Source organism: Podarcis cretensis (assembly GCF_951804945.1).
Source record: "Podarcis cretensis genome assembly, chromosome: 8".
In the NCBI taxonomy this organism is placed as follows: Eukaryota; Metazoa; Chordata; class Lepidosauria; order Squamata; family Lacertidae; genus Podarcis; species Podarcis cretensis.
In genome coordinates this window covers 57,718,732-57,742,952 of record NC_137177.1, presented here as the reverse complement: position 1 = coordinate 57,742,952, position 24,221 = coordinate 57,718,732, and the positions used below count along the sequence as shown (strand labels likewise).

At 43.0% G+C, this 24,221-nt stretch overlaps 1 protein-coding gene and 1 long non-coding RNA gene across 2 annotated transcripts; one reads left to right on the top strand and one right to left on the bottom strand.

Annotated features, from left to right (window-relative positions):
* Positions 1-1,721: 1,721 nt before the first annotated feature.
* On the bottom strand, positions 1,722-18,628 carry LOC307223147. Its single transcript, XR_013841990.1, has 2 exons — positions 18,537-18,628; positions 1,722-1,960 (listed from the first exon to the last, which is right to left on the bottom strand). It is a non-coding gene; the product is annotated as an uncharacterized lncRNA (long non-coding RNA).
* HSBP1 (heat shock factor binding protein 1) lies at positions 18,623-23,954 on the top strand. Its single transcript, XM_079988976.1, has 4 exons — positions 18,623-18,780; positions 20,055-20,121; positions 21,543-21,659; positions 23,445-23,954. The coding sequence occupies exons 1-4, from the start codon at positions 18,736-18,738 to the stop codon at positions 23,453-23,455; spliced, it is 240 nt and encodes a 79-aa protein (XP_079845102.1). The 5' UTR covers positions 18,623-18,735; the 3' UTR covers positions 23,456-23,954.
* The last annotated feature ends 267 nt before the right edge of the window (positions 23,955-24,221 follow it).

Sequence of the window (24,221 nt, the reverse complement as noted above, 5' to 3'; positions counted from 1 at the left end):
GCCTATGGGTAAATCCCAAAAGGAGAAGCAGGAACTAATTTGTTTTTCTAGATAAAATGAGATACTCTGTACATTTCTGAGAAGTTTTTTCAGTCTTGATTTTTCAGAACATAGATGGGAGATTTAATACTCTAAGACCGCTTGGTATACGGCATGCATTCCAGCTGCTTCCTGCAGCTGTTAATCTGACATTTACTAGCATTCTTCACTGGTAGTTATCCATGTAACAACACCCCTGGTGATTGTAAATAGTGATTTTTTTAATGGAGGAAGATGGAGAGGCAGACTACTTTTGTTGTTCTTTCAAAGAACAATAGTTTGCCTCCAACTGGCAATGTGAGCCAACAATCATGACTCTTCAGTAAGGCTCTTAATGGCTATGGCTGCTTTGGGCCTGGGCCTTGCAGGCAGCCCTAGCTCAGGAGAGAGTGGCATCTGCATCTAAATCAGACATTGTATGTGAGTGACAGTACAAAAGCAGCACCCTTGGAAATGAAGACTAGGAAGATTGGGCAGAGCCAGTTTCATGTAGCGGTTATAGAATGTGGGACTCAGACCTGGGAGACAAGGATTGAAATCCACACTCAGCCATGGAACTCACTGGGTGACCTTAGGCCAGTCATTGCCTCTCAGCCTAACCTACCCACAGGGTTGTTGGGAGGACAAATTGGGGAGGAGGAAAACTACCGGTATGTATGCTGCCTTGAGTTCATTGGAGTTAAATGCAGTTAAATAAATGAGGGTAAGGCCAGCAAAGATTCCCCCCCCCCGCCAGTTGATGATGTTTTTGGTCTCAAAAGGTTCAGGACATGGGCCACCCCAGCAGTTCAAGCAACATGGCATAGCATCCTCACTTCCTTCTGTAGGCATGTTCAGCTGCCACCTATACCCAGTCCCAGTGGGCTCTACCCAACATCTGTACAATATGTCGTTCCTAAGCACCATACTTTCCCATTGAGACCAAAAGGCCTTCACAGTGGTGTTGAGTGGGGATGCAATTCCCCAGGGGGGATAGGTTTGTGAGTTAATTTTTGACTTGCACACAATCTTGATCTTCCCTCCATAAATTGTTCCTGCAATGTCAGAACCCCTACAGTAGGGGTAGTTGCACTTCTGTAGAGCAGGGCAGGGTCTTCCAAATGTCTTTGCCTTCCCTCTTCCTGTGCAGCCGCCTCCTTGCTTTTCTGGGTTCTGGACAACTTGCCTGTCAGGGATGGGGCTGAATTTACATTTTAACATGGATCTAAATTATGGTTCCTGTATCAATACACAAATGGAAGCACAGCTATCCTTGGAAATTTCTCACTTCTCCAAACTTAGCAATGCAGTTCTCCAACCAAAAAATGAAGAAGAAGAAGAAGAAGAAGAAGAAGAAGAAGAAGAAGAAGAAGAAGAAGAAGACGACTTCTTTATTAGGGGAGACTGGGAACAAAAACACACATATTAGTGAAACTAATATACCAAAGATGAATTATGAGGGGAGGGGGATGCTTGCAAAAATGCACATATTAAGAGAAATGCAGAAATTTTCCTTTTCTCTAAACTAAATGTCCCAAATGCTGCAATCTTTCCTCATAGGGGAGTTGCTCCACCCCCTTGATAATTTTGGCCACTATTTTCTGAACCTAAGCTGATTATGGTTTGTTTGTTTGTTTGTTTGTTTGTTGCAGCACAGCTTTACCATTCGGCTTTTATTATTTTTAAATACAACAAATACATATTTTGAATGCTACAAATAAATACCTTTTTATTTGCAAGTTCTTTCAAGGAAACATTATTGAAGAGGGCCCACATTGACAAGAGTAGCAAAGGGAGGGGGCAGAATTAGCTATTCGCCTCCACACACAAAGACAAATTATTTCTTATAATTAAATGCATTCAGCTTTGTCTGTCAGGAGCAACGGAAATGCCAACGAATCCTTTCAGAGCTCTTCAAGGAAGGGGAAAAAACCCGCTGCTCCTGTGAATTTAAAGTACTGGAATGATTCATGTATTCTATTTTTATCACTCATATCAGATGAAATACTCAACCCAGATTCTTCCAGTGGGCACCTGCAATTAGCAAATGAGCAAGAAAAGTTTAGGACTTTTTCTGTTATTGAAAAGCAGGATTATTTCAAGCAAAATGACCGTGACATTCTGTATTCTCAAGGACTGGACGAGAATAGCATTTTTTAAAATAAAAAGATTAAGAGTTTATATAAGGATAGGAAGATGGGTAACTGCATCATAACTCGGTGCAATAATTTATTTCTACTGGTAATGGTTGTGGGTGATGTATAAGAATATTTTCATAGTAAAGAACCGTGTCTGCCATAAAAACACCTTCAGGTAATGGCCTACACTAGAGTTCCACTCAGATCAGTGTTGGTACAAGTTTGGCAATTTCATGCTTGCCTTTCATTGATAATCAAAATAATGTTAGAATGATCCATAGAAACAGAATGAGTGAAATGACTGAGCTTCTAAAGAAAGGGCTAGTTTACTACAGGATACCTTTAAAGTGATGTCCTTCACCTTGTCATTCTTCTTACTTTGACACATTATTTTCTCACTTTGTCCCCAGAACCTCCTGGAGCTGTTTCAATCACTATGGAACAGCATTTAGAATTTGCAACTTAGGTGCTTATTTAGTATGCAGAGAGTATGGAACCCACAACCCCCAGCAACAGAAAGAAAAAATCCACAAAGGAGATCAAGATTATGTTATACAGAGCTATATATTCTTACTCATATCTTCATTTCAATAATATTTAAATGCAGGTATGGGTCTACTCCTGAACAAATCCTGGAAAACCTGAGCAATGTCGGTTCCTGGAAATCTGAAGCAACATGGAAATCAAGGGCATTCAGCATCTCTCAGGATTGAGGCCCTTACATGTGCCAAACGTTGAGGCTAAGGGCACTCAGCTAATTAATGAGATAAGGTTGAATCTTCTTAACTTTATCAGTCAGGGCTTAATAACATCATTGTACCCTCCACATTGCGTGATATGGGTCTTTTTTCCTGGTGTGACTTATTAACCCCAAATGCAAGAACTGCAAAAAAGAGGGGGGGGAGAGGGAGATCAGGGGTGATTAGTCCACATACTCATCAATCACCACAGCTTATCATCTGTTTAATCATCTAATTAACACAGAACTGCAAGTTTCAATAGTATATAGTATATACTTCCCACAAACATTGCTGGGAAGGTTAAAGCCAATTTTAAAAGACTTCAATGCACCTTAGAAAGAATATATGTGTTCATCTGAATCAGGGATGGGGAACCTGTGGCCCTCCAGATGTTACAGAACTACAACCCATCATTTCCAATCATTGTCTGTGCTGGCTGGAGCTGATAAGTTTAGTAACACCTGGAAGGCACCTGTTTGGAGAAGGCTGCTTTGTGCCATTGTTTCCTACAATCCATTTCCTGACATAGAGGTAGCCAATGAAGTGCCCTCTAGACACTGGGCTCATCCAGACTGCCACTTGTCCTGCTACTTTCCACCAGGAAAACCCAATATTTACAGCTGAATTGGAGCAAATGTCAATTGGCTTTTCCACAGATGGATGTTTGAGTCAATTCAGCACTTTCCTGGGGAAAGCGGTGGGGCAAACAGAAAACCATGTGGACCTGTGCCAAGAAAGCACAGGATAAGTGCAAAACTGTTCAGACCCATGCATTCTAGGCCCAAGACAAGTGGAACTGTGGATGAGCCCATTGTTGGACTACAAATAGCATCAGCCCTGATTATTGGCTGGGGATGATAGGAGCTGGAGTTTGATGACATCTGGAGAGACGAAGGTTCCCCATTGCTTACCTAAAATATAAAGCAAAACCATAGTAGGAGCTTCTTTCACCCACCCTCCATGTATTCACCCAATGTAGTCCTGTCTTTTCACTTGCAACACACACACCCCAGATGTCCCCCCAACAGCCTTGTGATCTTGAACTGTGGATGATTCAGATTCAGAATTCTAGGCTTACACATTGCCCAGGAATCCTGATCATTGTCTGCTTTAAGGTTGCAGGATAAAATTTCCACTCATTACTCTAGTTGGGGAGGTGGAGAGAGGGAAAAAGAGGGGAGGGGGGAGAGGGAGAGCAGAAGCTTTTAATTAAACCTGCCAAATTGTGACTTTCTTGCAACTTCAATGAGATGCCCTCTGGAAAGGAAATAATTAATCAGGAAAGGCTCTCAGCTTTAAAAAGTTATGCCCTGCTATCACACTGGTCTGTATCATATAACAGATTTATGTGGTGACTTATTTGTATGGTGTTGTAGCAAGCTCTTTCCTCTCTCCCTGCCCCCTTTCTTAGATTTCCTAGCTGGGAGATGGGGGACCAAGGTACATTTCTGCCACATTATTGTTACCCATAACAACAGCAGGATATGGGGCAGCATACTGGCTGAGTTATGAATCATGAAGAACCAGAGACGGCTCAAATCTCATCTCTGCCATGCATTCTCTTCCACAAGCCCCTTGCTCTCAGCCTCAGTTGTGTCCCCCTCACATCTGAAATATGGGAGTAATAGCACACTTATAAAACTGTAAGGGTTGCAACCAGATAATGCAGAGGAAGTGCTTTGTATACTTGAAACAGCCATACAAATGCTAATAATTATTATGATGATTAAGAAAAAGGAAAAATATTAGATCAGAGAATGTAAGCTCCCTGGGGCCAGAAACAAAAGTGGCAAAGCAATGAATGCAAGTTTTATTTTTGTACAGAAGCCTAGTTTCATCACACACTAATCTCTAGCCACCATCCAGGGAAACAGGAGACTAGTAGTCAGGTTGATGGGAGTTGTAGCCCAACAATATCTAAAGAGGTTTCCAATCTGTGGTCTGTGTCTGTGGATTTGTCATTGAAGATGAGCAATGGCACATCCATCACATTGAAAATTCATATTGATTTTTAATTGTATTTATTTTGCTTTTATTTCTTGTTTTACATTTTATTGCATCACTACTATGGAATTAGAACTACTGCAACAGGTGGTAAAATCATAAAGTGCTCCACCAAGACCCTCAGAAATGTTCAAGTGGGAGATGAGGGGTGGGGAGAAGGTTTGGGAACCAATGGTCTCGAGGGCAGCAGGTTGGGGAAGGCTGCTTTGAGGGATCACCAATTGATAGCTCCATTAGTTCCTTCTTATTCTTTCTAACACCCACCCCAACACACCACCTAGCAGTAATCTGTCTTTGGCAATTTTGGATTGCCATTGAAGACTAAACCACAAGCCCAGAAAATTCTTTTCCTTGAGTTTGTAAGGAACTTTTTGGTAATTTGCCCTTTCCTGTTAATGAAGTTTGAAAAGCAATTATCGCATTGAACAGAATGCTAGCAAATGAGCTTTGTGCCTGATGCTCCTATAGCATTTGATCAATGCCTCCTGATCCTTTGCATAGCACGGCACAGATGGTACCTAGAAAATCTCCCTGCAGGCTGAATATCCAATGGAAATAACAGCAGAACTTTTTCAGCTTTCTCTAAGTTTCCCCTTTGGACCAAACTGAAGCTTTGTGACTTTAACAGTAATGATTCCATGGAGATTTATGCTTCGACAAATTCATAGTTCACAGCATACTCTGAAATTCTGGGGTTCAAAAACTTATCAGTACCTCCATACGGAGTTCAGTAAAGGTGAGATCATTTTCCTAATGTCAGATGAACACAAAGCTGCTCAGAATAGAATCATAGAGAAATGTAGAGTTGGAAGGACCAAGAGTCATCTAGTCCAACCCCTGCAATGCAAGAATAGGCCCACTGAAATGAATTAGGCCCTGCTAGGTTGGCAGGAGCAGGGACCAAGCAACAGGAACTCACCCCGTTGCGGGGATTCGAATCGCCGACCTTCTGATTGGCAAGTCCTAGGCTCTGTGGTTTAACCCACAGTGCCACCCACGTCCTCACCTAAGCTTCTCTTAAAAACACCCCACATGACATATAATTCTTATTATTCAAAAAGTGAACTCCTATTCACATGGAGGAAGCCTAAAAGGCCATTCATTGTTAATAACTTGTTCTTGAATTGCCCACCTTAAAAATCAAATTGCCCCCCTGTGGGGATGTGCCCCACATTGGGAATCATGGGTTTAAAGCAAGGAAGAGCAAGAGATGGACTGGGAATCTGGAGGTCCCAAACCCTATTGTTTTAACCCATGCAAACCCCTCTTCTAAAAGCAGAGTTGCATTCAAACTTCCAACACTGGTCCACCTGACCGCCAGGTGGTGGGAGGGGACAGACAGGTGACAGTGGCAGTGGCATTTGGGCTTTCAAATTTCAGCGGCACGCTGTGTGATGCCAACATTTGCCCCCCACCTCTCGTCTTCTGTTCTAAGTCATTGTTGCGGTGCCTCCTGCAGCGCCTTTTCCATTCAGCGCCCAGTGCAGGCGAACTGGTCTCGCTCCCCTAAATCTGCCTCTATTCTAGTTTTGCCTCCGCTGTCCTCCTTGCTGAGCTCTACAAGGGCAAGACTGAGACTGAGGAGGAGGAGGTGAAAACTGATAGGCAGAGCTAACCTCTGGACAGCCTGTAAGCAAGAAGGCAAGGCAAATGAGTGCTGGCAAAATGCAGACTCAGGTTGGAGGGGCAGTGCCCCATTTGCCCTAATGATCCAGTCTCCATGTTTTATGCCTGTTCGCTCCCTCCCCCATCATTGCTGAAATCCAAACCTCCCCAATTTTTGCAGCCTCTGTCAACAGAGTAGAGTGGACATTTTGCCTCAGCACAGCAATTCTAGGCTCGGCTGACCTTGAGAGTCTTCAGAGTGGCTGAGGGAAGAACTCGCAGTAGGTCTCACAGCAGGAACGCAAGAATTAAATCCCCTTACAAATTCTGAGCACATGTGAGAGATTTTACAAGAGCTAATTGCTGTCGGGAGAGAAAGGGGACAACATGTTCGGGCCTCAGAATTACTTCGACACATTCAGGAAGCCAAAGTTGCATTATTTTATACACTGCGGGTTTCAGAGCAAGAAAAAACTGAGGTCCTATGTTTAAAAAAGAAAACAAAAAGTGTGATGCAATCTGTAGGATCCACTCATTTGCACCTTTTTTGTTATCAGAAATCTAATTTTCAAAACAGCTGCTATTTTCAAAACCACCATCAGCACCATAAAATCTCTTAACCCCAGAGTGCGACGTTCATTAACACAAAGCTGACAAATATGTCAAAGACCAGGCTCCTGTGAGGAAGTTTAGCATTGTGAGTCCTATCTTTGCAGACTGATTCCTCCTGTTACATAAGACAACCTTGGCCCATCTAGTCCAACCTCCTGTTTCCACAGGGTGGAATTTAACTAGATTTTACTCAAAGTAGGCCCACTTAAATTAATGAACACAACTAAGTTAGGCCCATTAGTTTCAGTAGCTCTACTCTGAGTAAAACGTAGTTGAATGCCACCCATGGTGGCCAACCAGATGCCTATGGGAAGCCCTAAAGCTGGAGCACAATAGCCCTCTCTCCACCTGCAATTCCCAGTAACTAGTATTCAGAAACATATTGCCTCTGACAGTGGAGGTAGAACCTAGTCACTGTGGCTAGTAGTCACTGATAGCCTCATCCTGTGTTGATTTGTCTAATCATCTTTTAAAGCCATCCAAGCTAGAGGCCATCAATACGCCTTGTGCAAGAGAATTCCATAGTTTAAATATGTGCCATGTGGAGGCTTCCTTCCTTTAGTCTGTCCTAAATCTCTTCAGATGCTTTGGATTATCCCATGGATTCTATATTATGAGAGCGGCAGGACACCTTCTGTCTATCCACTTTCTCCATATATTTCACCTGCTTCAAGAAGATTGACAAAAGATGTTGTGACACCTCCAGGACTAGATGATGACTGTCAGTTGAATGAAGGTCAATGTTATTAAACAATTTAAAAAGAAAAAAGAAAGAAATATCAAAGGGGGACTGCAGCGTGAAATTGGAGCACTAGAATTTATTGATAACTTTCTCCTGTTCATTTAGGAATAATTGGGACCAGGGTTTTATCATGTCCTCCTACCGTGTTAAATTATCAGAGCAAAGCCAGGAAGATTTTGTTATCCCTCATTGCCAATGTAGCAAACGGTCATTGTGCTCATCACTGCGCTCATACCAAGGATGGGAGGCTCCAAGTCCCATCAGCCCCAGATGGCATGGCAAATGGTCAGGAATGATGTGAATTGTTAAAAAAAATAAGAATCTGAAGGGCCACAGGCCCCCTATCCCAGCTATATATGTTTAGGCTTTGCATCTCATGCCATTTTCCCCAATGGCTGCAATTTCCCCCATCTAGGATGCAACTACAGTACCCCTTAAAGATGGCTTCTAGTGAATGACAGAACAGCCTTCCAGAGGCAGCCTGTTCCACTGGTAAACAGCTCTGGCTGTTGGAAAGTTCCCCAATGGTTTACTGAAATCAGGATCCCTATCATTTCCAGTCCTATTAGTTCCATTCCTCCTCTCCGGAGCAAGAGAGAACAAGCTTGCTCCATATTCTGAGTGGCAGACTTTCAGTGATCCCTTAATCTTCTATTTTCCATAATCTGCCCCTGTATGCTGCCATTTTGGACATCAGAGCCCTGACACTGGTAGGGCCAGGAGAACAGAGAATGTGGGAGCAACAGAGAAGGAGACGCTGTCATCACATCTCCCTTTCTAAGACCAGGAATCTCTCTTTGCCAGGGGCCACAGCAGGGATGATGAACTTCTCCTTCTGTAGGTAACCTTGCAGGGACCAAAGGTCAGTGGTAGGTGGGGCCAGAAGCAAAAACTATTCGGAGCAATGGGTGTGACTCTTACCTTTGTATGGTAGGCTACCTTCCAGCCATGTACAAGTCAATGGTCAAACACACACATTTATCTATCCAGGCAGTCAAGAAGCATTATCACAGCTCAAGGACACATTCTGGCCAGGTAGAAGCCCTTACGCAGGGATAGTAAGGTCTGGGGAGAGTCCTGAGAGCCACAAAGAAAAGTCTGGATGGCCACCTTTAGCCCCCAGGTATGAGGTTACTGTTGATTTGTAGCATCCAAGTGCACAGCGGAATGATGAGGAATACGTGCCAACATGCTCTATATTGCTTTATTTACATTTCATAGCTGGTAGATTACAGAAAACCATCTTGTCTCTGCCGGAGCAGAAAACTGCATCCTCTCTCCTCTGAAGCTCAGAGAGAATCACACTGAGAGAACAGTGAAAAACAGGAAACCAGTGTACGTCACATCCAGCCTCCCCTTTCCCGTGGGAAACACAACAGCAATGCTGTCTGTGGAATGTAAACATTGTCTTGTGACAAGCCTTTCGCTGCACAGTGAAGAGAGCAGAAACCAACAGTTACCCATCCCTGAGCCTAGAATTGCTGGCTTGTGATTCACAGTCAAAGACCTTTCCTGCCTTTAATTAGTCTGCATTTATATCTGAAATCCCCCTTGATATTATTATGCATGCTGAAAGCTTGCATTGCTCCCATCACTTTTAATGACACATTGTAAGTAACCTTCCCATGGATATCACAATGCATGGATGTCGAGAGGAGACGATAATAAATCGAGTATAATTTCATCGTTCATTAGCATTGTTATGCTAACAAGCCCTAGCAGAAAAATAGATCAGCTTCAGTTTCCAAGAACATAACTTGAAAATTAATGATGGGGAAGAAGTTCACGTTCATTTGCATCATCCTTGTTGTCATCCATCTGTCTCAAGAGACAATGGAGTGTGCCTCTGGGGGTGAGTCAAACTGTTGGAGAATTACAGTGCCTGCTGTGGCTGCAGAGACTCATAACTCATAACTGCTGCCTTCTGTGTTGTTTTTGCTGCATTTAGCAGCACCAAGGTGACCTCTCAGGGCACAAGCCAGGGCAATGTGTATGGAGGTCCTGGGCCTTGCTGAGAGGGACCCTCCAAAGGAAAGCCGAGCAATGCATTTGGCACCAGCTTAGCTGCAAAAGTTGCCGGAAGGAGGCGCACAAGAAGCCATCCAACCATCTTAGGGACTGCACTCCAGATTTGTGGAGGCTTTACTCCTTAGCCTTTCCTTCTCCCAAAGTTGTTCTGCAAGGCAGTGGAAGTTTAGGATCAGAGATTTCCTCCTTCTAGATGTTCCCAGGTTGATGAGCCCCATCTGCCCCTCATTTCCCTCTGCAGCATGTGCATTAACTGCCTTCTTGACCGTTTGACCTACTATTGATTACTGCTGGAGGCTGTCTTCGCATGTAGGGGACTTTAGAGAGTGCAGTTGACTGCTGAATGGGACACAGTTGTGGGCAGACTGAGAAACCGCCACCCACTCTAGCAAACCTAGACTGGGAGACAAGGGTGACACCAGCAGTATCCAGGATCCTTCCTCTTTGCAAGACTTTTGTGAGTGAGCTAAGAGTTTGATTACTCCTTGGGTGAGAGCCAAGTTGGGTGGGTGGAGTCCTGAGTGAGAGCCAGGAGGCTGAGAGGGGAGGATGCGTCAGAATGTAAATGAATGTAAATGATATTGGCTTATATTTATTACTACCTTTGTATGAATATAACAGTTTTATATCTGTGTACATTGGTAGTTGTTTACGTTGTCGGTTGTTGCATTGGTTTTCTACATACTGCTTAGATATGTATTTTTAAAATATACTAAGTGGTATAGAAATTGTGTTCGTAAATAAATAAATAAGATGGGGAAAATGAGAGACATAGAGAAACTGAAATTGACAGATTCACCCATCCCTACTGAAAAGCAACTGGAAAGCTTGAAGTATTTGTAGGATTTGAAGAAAAAACAAGAGTAGTGTTTCTCCCCCCCCCCCCGACACCACCATTATTTTGGCCTTAGTCTTGTATCTCATCTCCTACTCCTGAGCTTTTCATTTCAGTGCTATGTGATTCATGAAAAGGCTGAGTTCAGCTTGTTGTTTCCCCTTCTCCTCTGTGCCTGTTGATTTCTAATTATATTCTTTTCATTAATGTTATTCCGACAACTTCATTTATATTTGAAAGCCCTCAAGGAACATCCCTCCTCCCTTCTAGGCTTATGGATGGGTTCTACTTGCTTTCCCCTTAATACTTTCCACCCTTGACTACCCACATCGTAATTGATGTATTAAAAATTCATTTTCATGCTTCCAAGAAGTTTTGGATTCCTTTGATTTGAGTTGCCGAGACGAAACAAAGAAAATGGTGAGTGTCATCTTAAAATGCCTTCCCCTGGTTTGATGGCACGTCCTGCAAATATTTCAGAACCTGAAATATTTGCAGGTGCCACTTCCAAATATCTCCACTGCCACAAGCTTTGTGCACCTTCAGACACCTTGACCTTTCTCAGCTTTTTCATGATAGAATAGGAGATCACTTCAGGTGGTGAGTATCAACAGAAATGGAGCTAAAATGTGGCCACTGGGATATGGAGAGGCACTGGGACAACCTGAAGTGGCAAAAACCTGAAGTGGCAAAAACCAAAACCAAAAGGAACCACCACCAAGACAGAGGAAGCTGGCTTACTCTGAGTCAGACCATTAGTTCATGTAGCTCAGTATTGTCCACATTGACTAGAAGCAGGTCTTCAAGGTTTCAGATGAGGGACATTCCCAGCCCTAACTAGAGATGTTGTGATTTGAGCTAGGGAACTTCTGCACACAAAACAGATGCCCCACAACAGCTTAATGAGGACTGAACAAACCATGGAATTCAAGGAGAGGAGAATGGAATGAGCTGTTGGATAAGAGCATGAACAGACACTGGAATTTTTTCTTGCAGGGCCCACTGTATATCTTATTTTTAAATAACTTTTAGCCTGATCTTTGGCCAAAAAGGGTTCTTAAAGTAGCTTACAGATCAATAAACAAAGGACAGTACCTGCCCTCAGGTTTACAATCTAAAGACATGGCACAAAAGGGAAATGGATTTGGAGGGAGGAGGACAATCTTGGGGACAAGCTCTTAGTTACAGGTTCTTCTTATAACCAGCCAGGATGGAAAATTTCAAGGATAAGTGCAAAAAACGTGGTCTCTCAACTGAGCCCCTCATCTTCTGCTGCTTGCATGTGACATGTAATAGGGGGAAGAACAAAATCATTCCATACATTTATGAACAAAATCTTCACTTCTTGGATGAAGAATCAGAGTAGGAAGTTGAGACAGAGCATGGAAGAGAAATCAACCAGCAGTCAAGGGGGTTACCAACCTTTTCAGCCCTGTAGGCAAATTTGGATTTCTGAGTGAGTATTGTGTGTGCCACCCGCTCTGGTCACTTAACTCCCACTACCTCAGATCAGCTGCCATGCCATGAGACACTAAGAGAGAAAGCGTGTGCACGCACACACACAGCCCCAGCCCCATTCAGCTTTCCCAAGAGATCTGGGCAAAAGTCAGATCCAGCAGAATTTATCTGAGTCATGAAAAGCACATAGAGCTGAAAGTGGGTAAGAAAGAGCACCACTCTTCCAACTTTCTCCTTCAATTCTATGTATTATTCAAGGAAGAAAAACATAACCACATTCACCACCTCATGACCAAGGGGGCAGGGAGTGGAAGAGGTTAGAGTCTTTTAAGGCTCCCAGGGATGACTTCTAAGGCACCACTGAACCCACCGGCACAATGTTGGGAATCAGAGCTTCTACGAAAGGAATGACCTTGCAGAACTTTTTCCTCCGGTTCCAATCTCCTTGCGCACCAATGCGCCTCCCTGGAGAGGTTCTTATGTAAAACACAGTTTCACAGCAGGATTCTTGTTTTAAAGAAACCTTCTGAATTGCTAGATCTTACTCTTATGCACGAATCATAAACGGCAGCTTACAGACTCTGCAGTTTAGTTGCTACACAAGACACGCAGCACCAACTACACAAAGCACAGATAAATTACGTGCCAGTGGCATCTAGCAGATCTAAAAGTAATCACCAAAATGCTGCTTCTCTTGCACAAAATGCAGTAATGTAATTTCCCTTTTGAGATGCTAGTATTGAACAATCTGTCCGGCTTTAGAACTGTGCCACATGACACTTAATAGAAACATTTCTCTGGCAATAAGAGCATTCCAATTAGCATCCCTTAGACCAGGCTTCCTCAACCTCGGCCCTCCAGATGTTTTGAGACTACAATTCCCATCATCCCTGGCCACTGTTCCTGCTAGCTAGGGATCATGGGAGTTGTAGGCCAAAAACATCTGGAGGGCCGAGGTTGAGGAAGCCTGCCTTAGAACAAGAGAGCTGATGGGTGGTGACTTGCAACACTGCAGGTTTTAGGTTTTTATGGTTTGGGGAAAATGGATCTGTGGGCCAAACCTGGACCTGTGCTGGGCCCAGTTTGGCTTGTGGGCCAAAGATTCCCCAACCTTGTGGTCCATGGGAAGCCCTGAATGGGGAAATCGTACTGTGGTGGTAGTGGGGAAGAAAAAGTGTGGTAGGTAGGGAGAGAAATAGACGCAGAGTGAACCATGCAATCCTGCAAACTCAACCCAGTAATATCTCTGCCTGCCTCCCACATGCAGTGCTTGCCAGATTACCCTCAAGATAACTGCATTTTGAAAGAATGTGCACTTTGTGGTGGTGTGCAAATCCATTTTCTGTTTAGAGTGATTAAAGCAGTCCTCTAGACACAGAATGAATTCTGTTGGGTCATAATAACATAAGAAGAGCCCTGCTGGATCATGGTCAAGAGCCCATCTAGTCCACTGTTCTGTTCTCTTAGTGGCCAGTCAGCCCAATAGGAAGCCTGAAAATAGATCCACAGATCAACAACGTTCTTCCCGCTTGTGATTCCCAGCAGCTGGTATTCAGACGCATATGACAGTGAAGGCAAAACATAGCCATTGAGGATAGTAGTCCTTGCCCCCACCCCTACCTCCCGCATATGATCACTGGTGGAAATGATATTGACGGTACAAAATAAATATATGCATATATGCTGCTGCTGCTGCTTTTTATCTCTCTCTGTTTTTCCTTCAGGGTGCCTTTGGGCATCAGGAGATGGCAAACTCCCAGGTGCCCATCTGAGTACAGCTGCTACTACTGCAGCAGCAGCAGCAGCAGCAGCAGCAACGTATAGGAAACTAACTGAAGTGATAAAGCAGAGAATGCGGCATTACTCAAATGTCATGTCAACCCAGGTTAATTCCATCTGGGACAGGGTTTTAAGAGCTCAGAAACAGGGTAACATTCAGCTGATGATTCCCCCCCCCCCCCAAGCTCAACACTATCCTAAATTACATCTACGGATGCTCTGCTTTTCTCAGAGACCTTCTTAGATGAATACAGAGCAAACCTGGACAGCATTTAGGTTTGTGAATGTCAGTATTAGCCAAGGTTCTTGTATATTCTTTTGCCCACCTTCAGCATAATGGTGATAATGATGATGCTTACAATCTACATTGCATTTCAAGTGTTCTAAGCACACACCGCATCTGCTTATAAGCCTTACACATGGGAGTACAGTGGTACCTCAGGTTAAGAACTTAATTTGTTCCAGAGGTCCGTTCTTAACCTGAAACTTTGATTGACTGGGCCAAAGATTTTGGATATAATATACAAATGGAGGATTGGGAGAAATTATGGAAAGAAGGTTTAAGATTCACTGCATGTACAACAATAAAAGAAAATGTGATGAAAATGATGTATCGATGGTATGTAACACCAGTGAAGTTAGCAAGGATGTATAAAGAATGTAACAAATGTTGGAAATGTAAAGAAAAAGAAGGTACATTCTATCATATGAGGTGGGAGTGTAAGAAAGTAAAAAGCTTTTGGGAAATGATATATAACGAATTGAAGAAAATATTTAAGTACACTTTTGTTAAGAAACCAGAAGCGTTTTTACTTGGTATTACAGGGAATGAGATTAATAAGAAAGAAAGGAAGCTATTTTTATATGCAGTGACTGCAGCAAGAATACTGATGGCTCAGAAATGGAAGCAAGAGGAGCTACCTACATTAGAAGAATGGAGATTGAAGATGACGGACTTTGCAGAACTTGATAGACTGAAGGGAAGGATCCGAAATCGATGAGATCAGAGATTTATAGAAGACTGGGAAAAGTTTACAGAGTATATGCACAAATTAAGTGATAATCAAATAACGCTTGTAAGCTTCAATGAAGCTCTGTAAAAAGAAATGTTAGAATATGAGTGAAATAAGATTTAATTTATAAAAATAATAGAAGTAAGGTTTTAGGAATGTGTAAGAAATCAAGAAGGGAAGGAGTATCAGTCAAGTTGAGGGAAGTCAAAAAAAGAAAATGGATATAAAAAAGTTGTATGAACTGTATAAATTTTATATTGGAAAAAAATGAATAAAAAATTATTTTTTTCAAAAAAAGAAACTGTTCTAAACCTGAGGTACCACTTTAGCTAATGGGGCCTCCCGCTGCCGCTGCCGCCGCCGCCGCACGATTTCTGTTCTCATCTTGAAGCAAAGTTCTTAACCCGAGGTACTATTTCCGGGTTAGTGGAGTCTGTAACCTGAAGCATCTGTAACCTGAAGCATCTGTAACCCGAGGTACCACTGTAATCAACATTGTGCCCTCCAGATGTCGTTGGACTCCTTGTTAGCCAGCCAGCCCCCCTGCCAAGATACTCCATTCCATTTCCCCTCTCCTGTGATTTCCACTGCCAGTCAGCATTCTGTGCCTAATGAGCATGTTTTCAGACCCCCTCTGCAAAGTTTTTTCTCCAATTTCTTTTTTAACTTGTGCTATACTAGGGGTTCCCACAAACCCACTGATATCTTTCTTTTGTGCAAGGAGTGGGCTGTTTTGGCTACAAAAGGGTCCACACTCACAGAATGAGTTAGCCATATAGGATTCTGGATTTTTAGGCCACACTGAATTGTGTCCTGTGCACACTTAAGCAGATAAGGCACATTATAAGAAAGATGACAAAGGTGGTGATGTTTCTAGAATAGTTAGTAGCCAAATTGAGTTCTGACTACTATTTTACTGCTCCTCCACATGCAAGAAATATAACTCCATTGACAGACCCTCCAAGTGTCCCTATTTTCCAGGGTCGTCCCTGGTTTAGAAAAGCTGTCACAGTTTCTGATTTGATCCTGGAATGTCCCACTTTTCCTTAGGATGTCCCTATTTTCATTGGAGAAATGTTGGAGGGTATGGAGTTATCTGAGCCCCAAGCCATCTGAAGGCAATCCTGTATAGGGAAGGTTTTTTTTAATGTTTAATGTTTTATTATGTTTTTATATATGTTGGAAGCTGCCCAGAGTGGCTGGGACAACCCAGTAAGATGTGTGGGGTTTAAATAGCAAAATTATTGTTATGGAATGGGACGTCCCTATTTTCACTGGAGAAATATTGGATGGTATGCATTGATTATAGTGGGTGTAAATCTAGACTACTCGCATCTCTGTAGTGAATGCTAACTTTGGACAGTTGTTTCTCCAGCCCGTTATTGCAGGGATGCAATTAAGTGAAGACAAAAGATTATAGGTTAATGTGAAGAATAGGTTTGTTGAGCACAACAGCATCCCCAAAGCAGCAAACTGTATTAAGAAAGATCAATAGAATGCAAGTGGCAATTAAGTTTTAACTATAAAGTAGGAGAGACAAAGGGGCTTAGTAAGCAAGCCAATGAAAGAGGCTGCTTTGATGAGCTATGGAAAAACGTGCACAGCCTCCAACAAATGTGTGGTAGCCTTAGCTGGCAATTGACTACATGATATCAGCAGATGAGTTCAAAGGAATCAATGGCCTCAGCAGATTGCCTTCCAAAGCATTTGCAACACAACTTTTTTTTTTTTAACGCAGGTAGCAGTTCTTCTATTAAAAACAGAAACTCTTTAATCAACTGGCGTCTTTGCATTAGAAATAATAAAACATAACACTGAAGGAAAGTCCCTACTGTACATTAATCACATATATTGTTTTCAGTGCCCAACCTCTGCATAACCTTACTCAGATAATCTTTCACCGCAGAATCTACTGTTTGTACAGATGGCTTCCCCTTTTGATTCCAGATTACCTGCACAGCATGAAAGTCTATGCTCAAAGCATCGAAATAAGCAGCAGGATTACGTTTCCAAACTTTCATGTGCTGCAGTCAAATAAAAATGGACTGACAATGCTTCTTTGACTAACCAAGCGTGGAAAAGATTCCCCAAGGAAAATAAATCTAAAACAGATTCATTGTCAGAGATGTTTAAACAGAGGCTGGATGGTTACCATTGAGGGATGTCATAGCAGCTGATTAACGTTATCAGCATGGGATTGGACTAGATGATCTCAGATGTACCTCCCATCTCTATAATTCTAGTTTCAATCAAATTAATTGATTGCTCTGCATATACGTCTAGGACAGTGCTTGCTTGCTTTTAGTTGGTGCACATACTTCTGCCAGCTGGTGCCATCTGTGCAGGGATGAAGAGGGAGCACCCATTCTAAGCAGCGCCAGGATGGCATCAAGGCAATCTCCTGCAACAATGGCATACACCAAGGACAGGGATCCCATAGCCCTCCAAATGCTGTTGCACTACTCTCACCATCCTCTGACCTTTGGCCATGCTGGCCGGAGCTGATGGGAGTTGCAGTCCGACAACATCTGGAGGGTCACAGGTTCTGCATCTGTGACATACAATCTAATAGAGAAGGCAAAAATAAAACAATGGTGGAAACAATAAAGGAAAAACAATGTCAATGTTAAAAACATTGTGAAAATGTTTTTTTTAAAAAAATCGTTTTGAAAAATGCATCGGATTTGCTATAGCTCACATTCGCCATCTAGTGTCACAATTGTATATTGCACTTTACAACAGATTCAAAATGTTTTATTTGCAGCTGGGATGCTTCTAATTTAGCAACCCTGCTTTACAGACATTTCTCTGTGTGATGGTGTCCACTTTTTCAAGGGCTTTCTGGTCCAAGTCTAGCTTAAAGTTAAATGATTGCATTTCCATTTAAAATATATTTTATTTCTCTAGCAATTGTAGAACTTATTTTAAAATCTGCATCTATAAATATAAATTAGTATGTGCAAATGTTATGCAAATCAATGTCCGGGGGGGGGGGGCGGGTGGTGTGCAAGTGGCTACCCTATCACTTCTGAGTTTACACCTGCCTGCTTCTGATACCTTCAGTACACCCATGACTCCATTTCCCAAAGTGCTCGTCTCCTAGCCTTTGGCCCCACAGAGATAGCGAAAAGAGTAGAGTCACACATTGCTGGAATCCCTTGATCCCTTCTGATCTCAAATCTAAAGACTTTCTAGATTCCTAATGCAAAGGATACAGAAAACAGGTCAACAAAAAAATGAAAGGTCTAGAGCGGCGCGACCTTTCGCGTGTTTCCTATTTTGAGTTTAGATTGCGAGTGCCCTAAATGTTCCTTCCTCTGTGAACCATAGAGACTACATTCCCCACAATGCTATTCGCCCCTTATGAGGCCACTCCGCTAGATGGTTAAAAACACTCCATTTCCCATAAGGCTGTGCCTCTTTCCCAGCTCCTACATATGAAAGGTTGTTTTTTAATCCTGCTTCTTGACCAGAACGGGTTCCAAAACGCAATTTTTAAATAATAATTAAGCACAACCACATACAAGAAAATAATTTATATTAACAAAACACACGCACACAAACCTGTCAGGGCGTCCAACGGGGAGAACTACGGGTCCCACAATGCATTGCAATCTCGACCTCGTCCTGTTCGTTTTGTCTCGCGAGGCCTGGGGATTCGGAGCAGCGAGAGAGGGCGGAGAAATCCCGTAGGCGAGGCCGGAAGCGCCTTCTGGAGTCGGGTCTGGAGAGGGGAAAGAGGCTGGAGCCGGAGAGAACCGACATGGCCGAGACGGACCCCAAGACTGTGCAAGACCTCACCGCCGTGGTAAGGTGGCAAGAAAAGCAGCCGTGGGGAATGCCGGGGCGGGTGGGAAAGGATTTCGGTTGCTATGGAGACCGAATGGGGCCACTCAAGTGGGGGAGTGTGTTTCCATGGAGAAGAGAGAAGCGGGGCCTACCTCGCAGTGGGGGTTGCCATGGAGACGAGGGCAGGAGTGGTCAGGGCGGGTCTGATTGCCATGGAAACCGAGGGGGCTCTGCTTGTTACAGAGATTGGGGGTCGGGTGGGGCCTCTATGGATATTTGGGGCGGGGGCTACTCTGTGCGGTTTATTTTAATGACTACTCCAGAGAGAGAAATGTATATGTGATGGATATTCTATAATGTATATATTGTGTATTTTTGTAATCTGCCCCAAGACACACACACATTCTCTCCCCCCCCCCCCTTTTCTTACATGTACACTATGTGCATAACAAATTTATTTACATCCTGCCTTTCAGAACACAGATCCTCCCCAGGCAGTTTGGAAGTAACAAAGATTCACTAATACTAATATTTAGAATACAACTATTCATTACGGTACTTCCTACAGTGTAGTTGGTAGGGGCAGATGCTGAGGGACAGGGAGCCAATGTAGGATTCTGGAGGGCAGGGCTGTGTGTGTGCTGCATGCCCTACCCCTTGGCTTGCTAAGTTGGTGCTCTGCCCTCATACCAGTGTTGGCAATTCTATCCTGTCACCAGTGTTAAAGTTGGATTCAGCTGCAGTCCAGTCACCTTTTGTATGTGGTGTGGCGGGGAGTCACTGTCTTGGCCACCTCAGGCTACAAAATGTTGAATTGGGCCCAGAGCAGTATGGAAACATATTTCAGGATGCATTTTGTATCCTTATTCATTGGGATCCCACCCTAGGAAGAGAAATTGAAACATCCATATATCATATTTTATCAGTGGTGATGCTCCTATGCAATTTTATATTTGTTGGATTGACAAGCCCGCCCCCCCCGCCCCCGCAGCCACAACGCTTAATAATTTGCTATTTGCCAGCCTGGCAGTTTCCATGAGAAGAGATATTTTCACATAACTAACCCTTCAGAACTTCATTTAATGCTTCATAGCTCAAGTATGCTTGGGACCTTTGTCAGAACCCAGTGTTCACTTTCAGAAGTTGTGATGAAAACATTTCACATGCAGAGCTTAGTATTGGCCAAAATGCCTCCTTTGGGTTAAATACTGCACCTGGGGGCCTAGAAATCAAAATCCTGTGGCCCCAGATAATTCCTGTTTAAAGCAAAACTCTACTTTTTTTTCTCCTCAGGTGCAGACACTGCTGCAGCAAATGCAGGACAAGTTTCAAACCATGTCTGACCAGATTATTGGCCGGAATATCCTTTGGGTTTTCCATCTTTTAAACAGAGCTCTTTGTGTGATGTAATAATAATAAAATAATTTATTATTTATACCCCGCCCATCTGGCTGAGTTTCCCCAGCCACTCTGTGATGTACAGAATGGATGAATTCTATAAATCCCCCAAATGACTTGCTTCCTCCAAAGGCTGTATATTTAAAGCGGTATCATACCACTTTCAACAGTCATGGCTTCTCCCAAATACAGTGGTGCCTCGCAAGGCGAAAAGAATCCGTTCCGCGATTCTCTTCGTCTAGCGGTTTTTTCGTCTTGCGAAGCAAGCCCATTGACGGCTTAGCGGATTAGCGCTATTAGCGGCTTTTAGCGGCTTATCAGCTTAGCGGATCAGCTGATAAGCGGCTCAGCGGCTTAGAAAAAGGGGGGGAGGGGGAAAAAGTCGGAAAAACTCGCAAGACATTTTGTCTTGCGAAGCAAGCCCATAGAGAAATTCGTTTTGCGAAGCGCCTCCAAAACGGAAAACCCTTTCGTCTAGCGGGTTTTTCGTCTTGCGAGGCGTTCGTCTTGCGGGGCACCACTGTAATCCTAGGAACTGTAGCTTGTTAAAAGTGCTGAAAAATATTTGGAGACGCCATCTCTCCTCAACAGAGCTATATTTTCCCGAGTTCCCTGGGAAGAGTGAGTGATGGTTAAAACATTATGTGATGGAGCCTAACTTTTGAGGACAAAGGAAGGGAAGGTAGAGGGCTGTTATATACCAGATAATATATTATTTCTCCCCCAGCCCAGGATTGTCTTTTCTGGCAGGATTGCAGGAACTGAATGATGATTTCTTGGCATATAGCTACTAGCCATAGCAACTTGATGAGTACTGGTCATCTGGGAGCAACTGTAGAAGAGGCCTCATGTCCTGCTTGTGTTACTGTGTTCTAAAGCTGTTAGCGCTTCAGTAGGTGCTGAGCAGTTCTTACTTTTATATACTGCTTGATTGTAAAAAAGCAGTTTACAAAGAGAATAAAACAATAAAATTATTAGTAAAATCAATTTAAAACATTCATGATTTTTTTAAAAAAAATACCAAGCAATAAACTAAAAATGCACCACATTTTAAATATCTGGGCAGGCATATCTAAACAAAGACATTTTTAGCAGGGACCAAAAAGAGTACTGTGAAGGCATCTGCCTGATCTCAATAAGCAAGACTTCCAAAGCATAGGTGCTGCCACACTAAAATACCAATTTCTTACAAGTGTAGGATGTGTTATATGTGGGCTCTGTAACAGTGCCAGTTCCACCTAACATTGAAATCTTCATTATTGATTTTTATAATGAGGCCCAATTTACTTAGTTATAAAAACATCAGGGTCTAGGCTTTCTGAGGGTCAGGTGGTGTCTCTTCACTTTTGCATTTCTCTAGTCTGTTTTCTTAACTCTGTTCACTTGATGACATGAGCTGCCGTATTGACGACCTGGAGAAGAACATCGCAGATCTCATGACGCAAGCTGGAGTGGAGGAGCTGGAAGGCGAGAACAAGGCACCTGCTACCAAAACATCAAGTGAGAATCATGTTCAAATGAGTTCAGAACATGTTAAGCAGGGCTACATATTGGGAACTGAAACTATCTTTTTGGACTGTGGGAGCGGGCGGGCTAGGCAGAGTGGCTTTCAGCTGGTGGATAGGGAACCCAGATAAAGGGGATAAGATGGGTTGCACCATTACCACAATCTTACATTGCTTTGCTTTCTTCTTCTGGTAAGAGACAGGGGAAATACCTGCTAAAATGGGTAGGGAACCAATGAACCTCCAGATGTTGCTAGACTCCCAACTCTCATTGTCCCTGATAATTGGCCATGATGCTAGGGTTGAATTGGCACCCAACAGCATCTGGTGAGTTACTAATTCACCACCCCTTTACCAGAAAGAACTAAAAGTAGTCCTGTATTTGAATTGGGTCTGAAATTATCAAAGAGTGCTAGGCTTGGACTGTCTGTTTTCAAAGGTTGGAACATTTTGCCCCTCTGTTTAGAACAGGAGCTGATTCACATACCAGATGCATACAGTGCTAGAGCTAAATAGGCCTTGGCTTGCTAAACATCTGGATGGGTGCCATGCCCCAGTTTTCCAGAGTGTCTTAAGTTTAATAGAATAATACTTCCTGGAGTATTATTGGCAGTAGGTTGTAAATAGAAGAAATAAATGGATGGCACTTCTTGCCACCAGGTGTAGCTGTGGCTGCGTGGAGAAGAGTCTTGTTGATAGAAAAAGCTGATAGTAACAGTAGTCACTTGTGCGCAATACAGCCTATAGAGCTATATCTCTTTGAATACCAGCTGGCAGGATACAGCTGTCACCTCATGCCCTGCTTGCGAGCTACAGAGAAATCACACTGGCCAGTGTTGGGCCTGTCTTAGTGGTCCAGCAAGCTAGTTAATAAGGTTCTTAAACAAGTGGAACCTACCACAAACTGTTGCAGTGTGGAGGGCTCCTGTTCAGTGTGACAGACACCCGTGGCCACCTCCAGGATATTCCATTACATTTCTCTCCCTGATTTTCTCCCCTCACCATCTACAAAATCAGCTGACATTCCATGACCACTGAGCATACTTAGTCCTTTTTGGGCTGTTTTGGAAGCCTCTCCTTCCTTCCATATTTCCCCCGTCCCCCAAGGTTTTCTTGAGAATTCCTCCCTGCCTCTGGATTATTTTGGCTGGCTCTGTTTTGGCTACACAAGAATAATCCACATTCAGAAAATGTGTTCACTGCTAGCATCTAACCACACTTCCTTTCAGATTTAACACTGCCTGCCCCCCTCCCACCTTAAGGGCTGCATGTTCAGAACATTTGCTTGCTTGCTTGTTTATAGTGTTTATATCCTGCTTTTTATATCCCAGTTGCTGGGAATTGCAGGCAGGGAGAGTTGTCTTGCTCTCAGGTGCTGCTTGCAGGTTTCCCATTGGGGCATTTGGTTGGCCACTGGGAGAACAGAATGTAGGAGCACATGGGATTTGGGCCTGCTTCAGTAGCCAGACTCTCCTTGTGTTCTTTCCTTCAATAACCCCAAGGTCACATATGTAGTTCTGCCTCTTGTTTGTTTTCATAACAGCCCTAAGAGATAGGATGGGTTGGGAGGAAGTGACTGGGACAAGGTCAAGGACTAGCACCTTCATAGCTGAGTAGTGTTTTTGAACCTTGGTCCTAATCTTGGACTCTACTTGCTACATTATTTTTTCAGTTAAAAGTGTTTTTAGATGCAGACTTTGTTAACACTGCTTATGAACATTGGTAGTTTTCTCTGGTAGCATTCTTGTTAATAAATGTGTCTTTTTAATCCCCTCAACAGCTTGCCAATAATCTACGATGGGTGCTGGAAGGAAGCGGTTTTTACAAGCCTACAGGGATTTGAAGACAGCCTTTTTGTTTTCTTTCCTTTTTTTCCAACTGCTAATATGTAAACGCATTTTTCTACTGCTGTAGAACTTGCATTCTTAATGTACCTTGTATAGCTAGATTTGGAACAATTTCTATTCTGGTTTCTTGTGTATTTGTGGGTTTCACACAGTTTTTCAAAGTAACACGTTCTATAAACTTCAGTTGTTTAAGCAGAATTTGATGGCATTGCAGAATTTGATAAGAATTGAATTGAAAATACTAACATTGTGAGTGGGCTTTTGTGAGGTCGCACTTTTAAAAAGAAAAAGAAAACATTTTTACTTGTGGCCTTTTTGTAATTATTTTCAATGATGTGGGTAAAGACTAGTCCTTTCCATCAGCCTGCACAACAAATTTGTCATGTGTTTGTAAGGTACTTTTGTGGACTAGAGTACAAGAATGAAAACATTGTGTTCTAAAATCTGTCATTGTGCCAGTATGTTGCCCTGTTAGTAATGGATTTAATACAACAAGCAATCTGCTCTGGGGGATTTAGGCTGCATGAACCATAACTCTTCTTTTTAGTTTTCTTATTATCAGTCAGTGTTCTTCATGATACCAGCTTGTGGTTTTGGGCAAATGATATATTAAGGTCATATTTCAGTAAGCTGCAGGCAGTGCTGCCCTGGGAATGGGCTTCTGCAGTTGGGAGATATCCCTTTAAAAAGCTAGTTTATTCCCAGGTATG

Excerpts from the sequence above, each read along its gene's own strand:
- HSBP1 (XM_079988976.1), top strand. The coding sequence starts at position 18,736 with ATGGCCGAGACGGACCCCAAGACTGTGCAAGACCTCACCGCCGTG. Across the intron at positions 18,781-20,054 it reads TGCAAGACCTCACCGCCGTG|GTGCAGACACTGCTGCAGCA; the intron begins GTAAGGTGGCAA and ends TTTTCTCCTCAG. Across the intron at positions 20,122-21,542 it reads TGACCAGATTATTGGCCGGA|TTGATGACATGAGCTGCCGT; the intron begins ATATCCTTTGGG and ends AACTCTGTTCAC.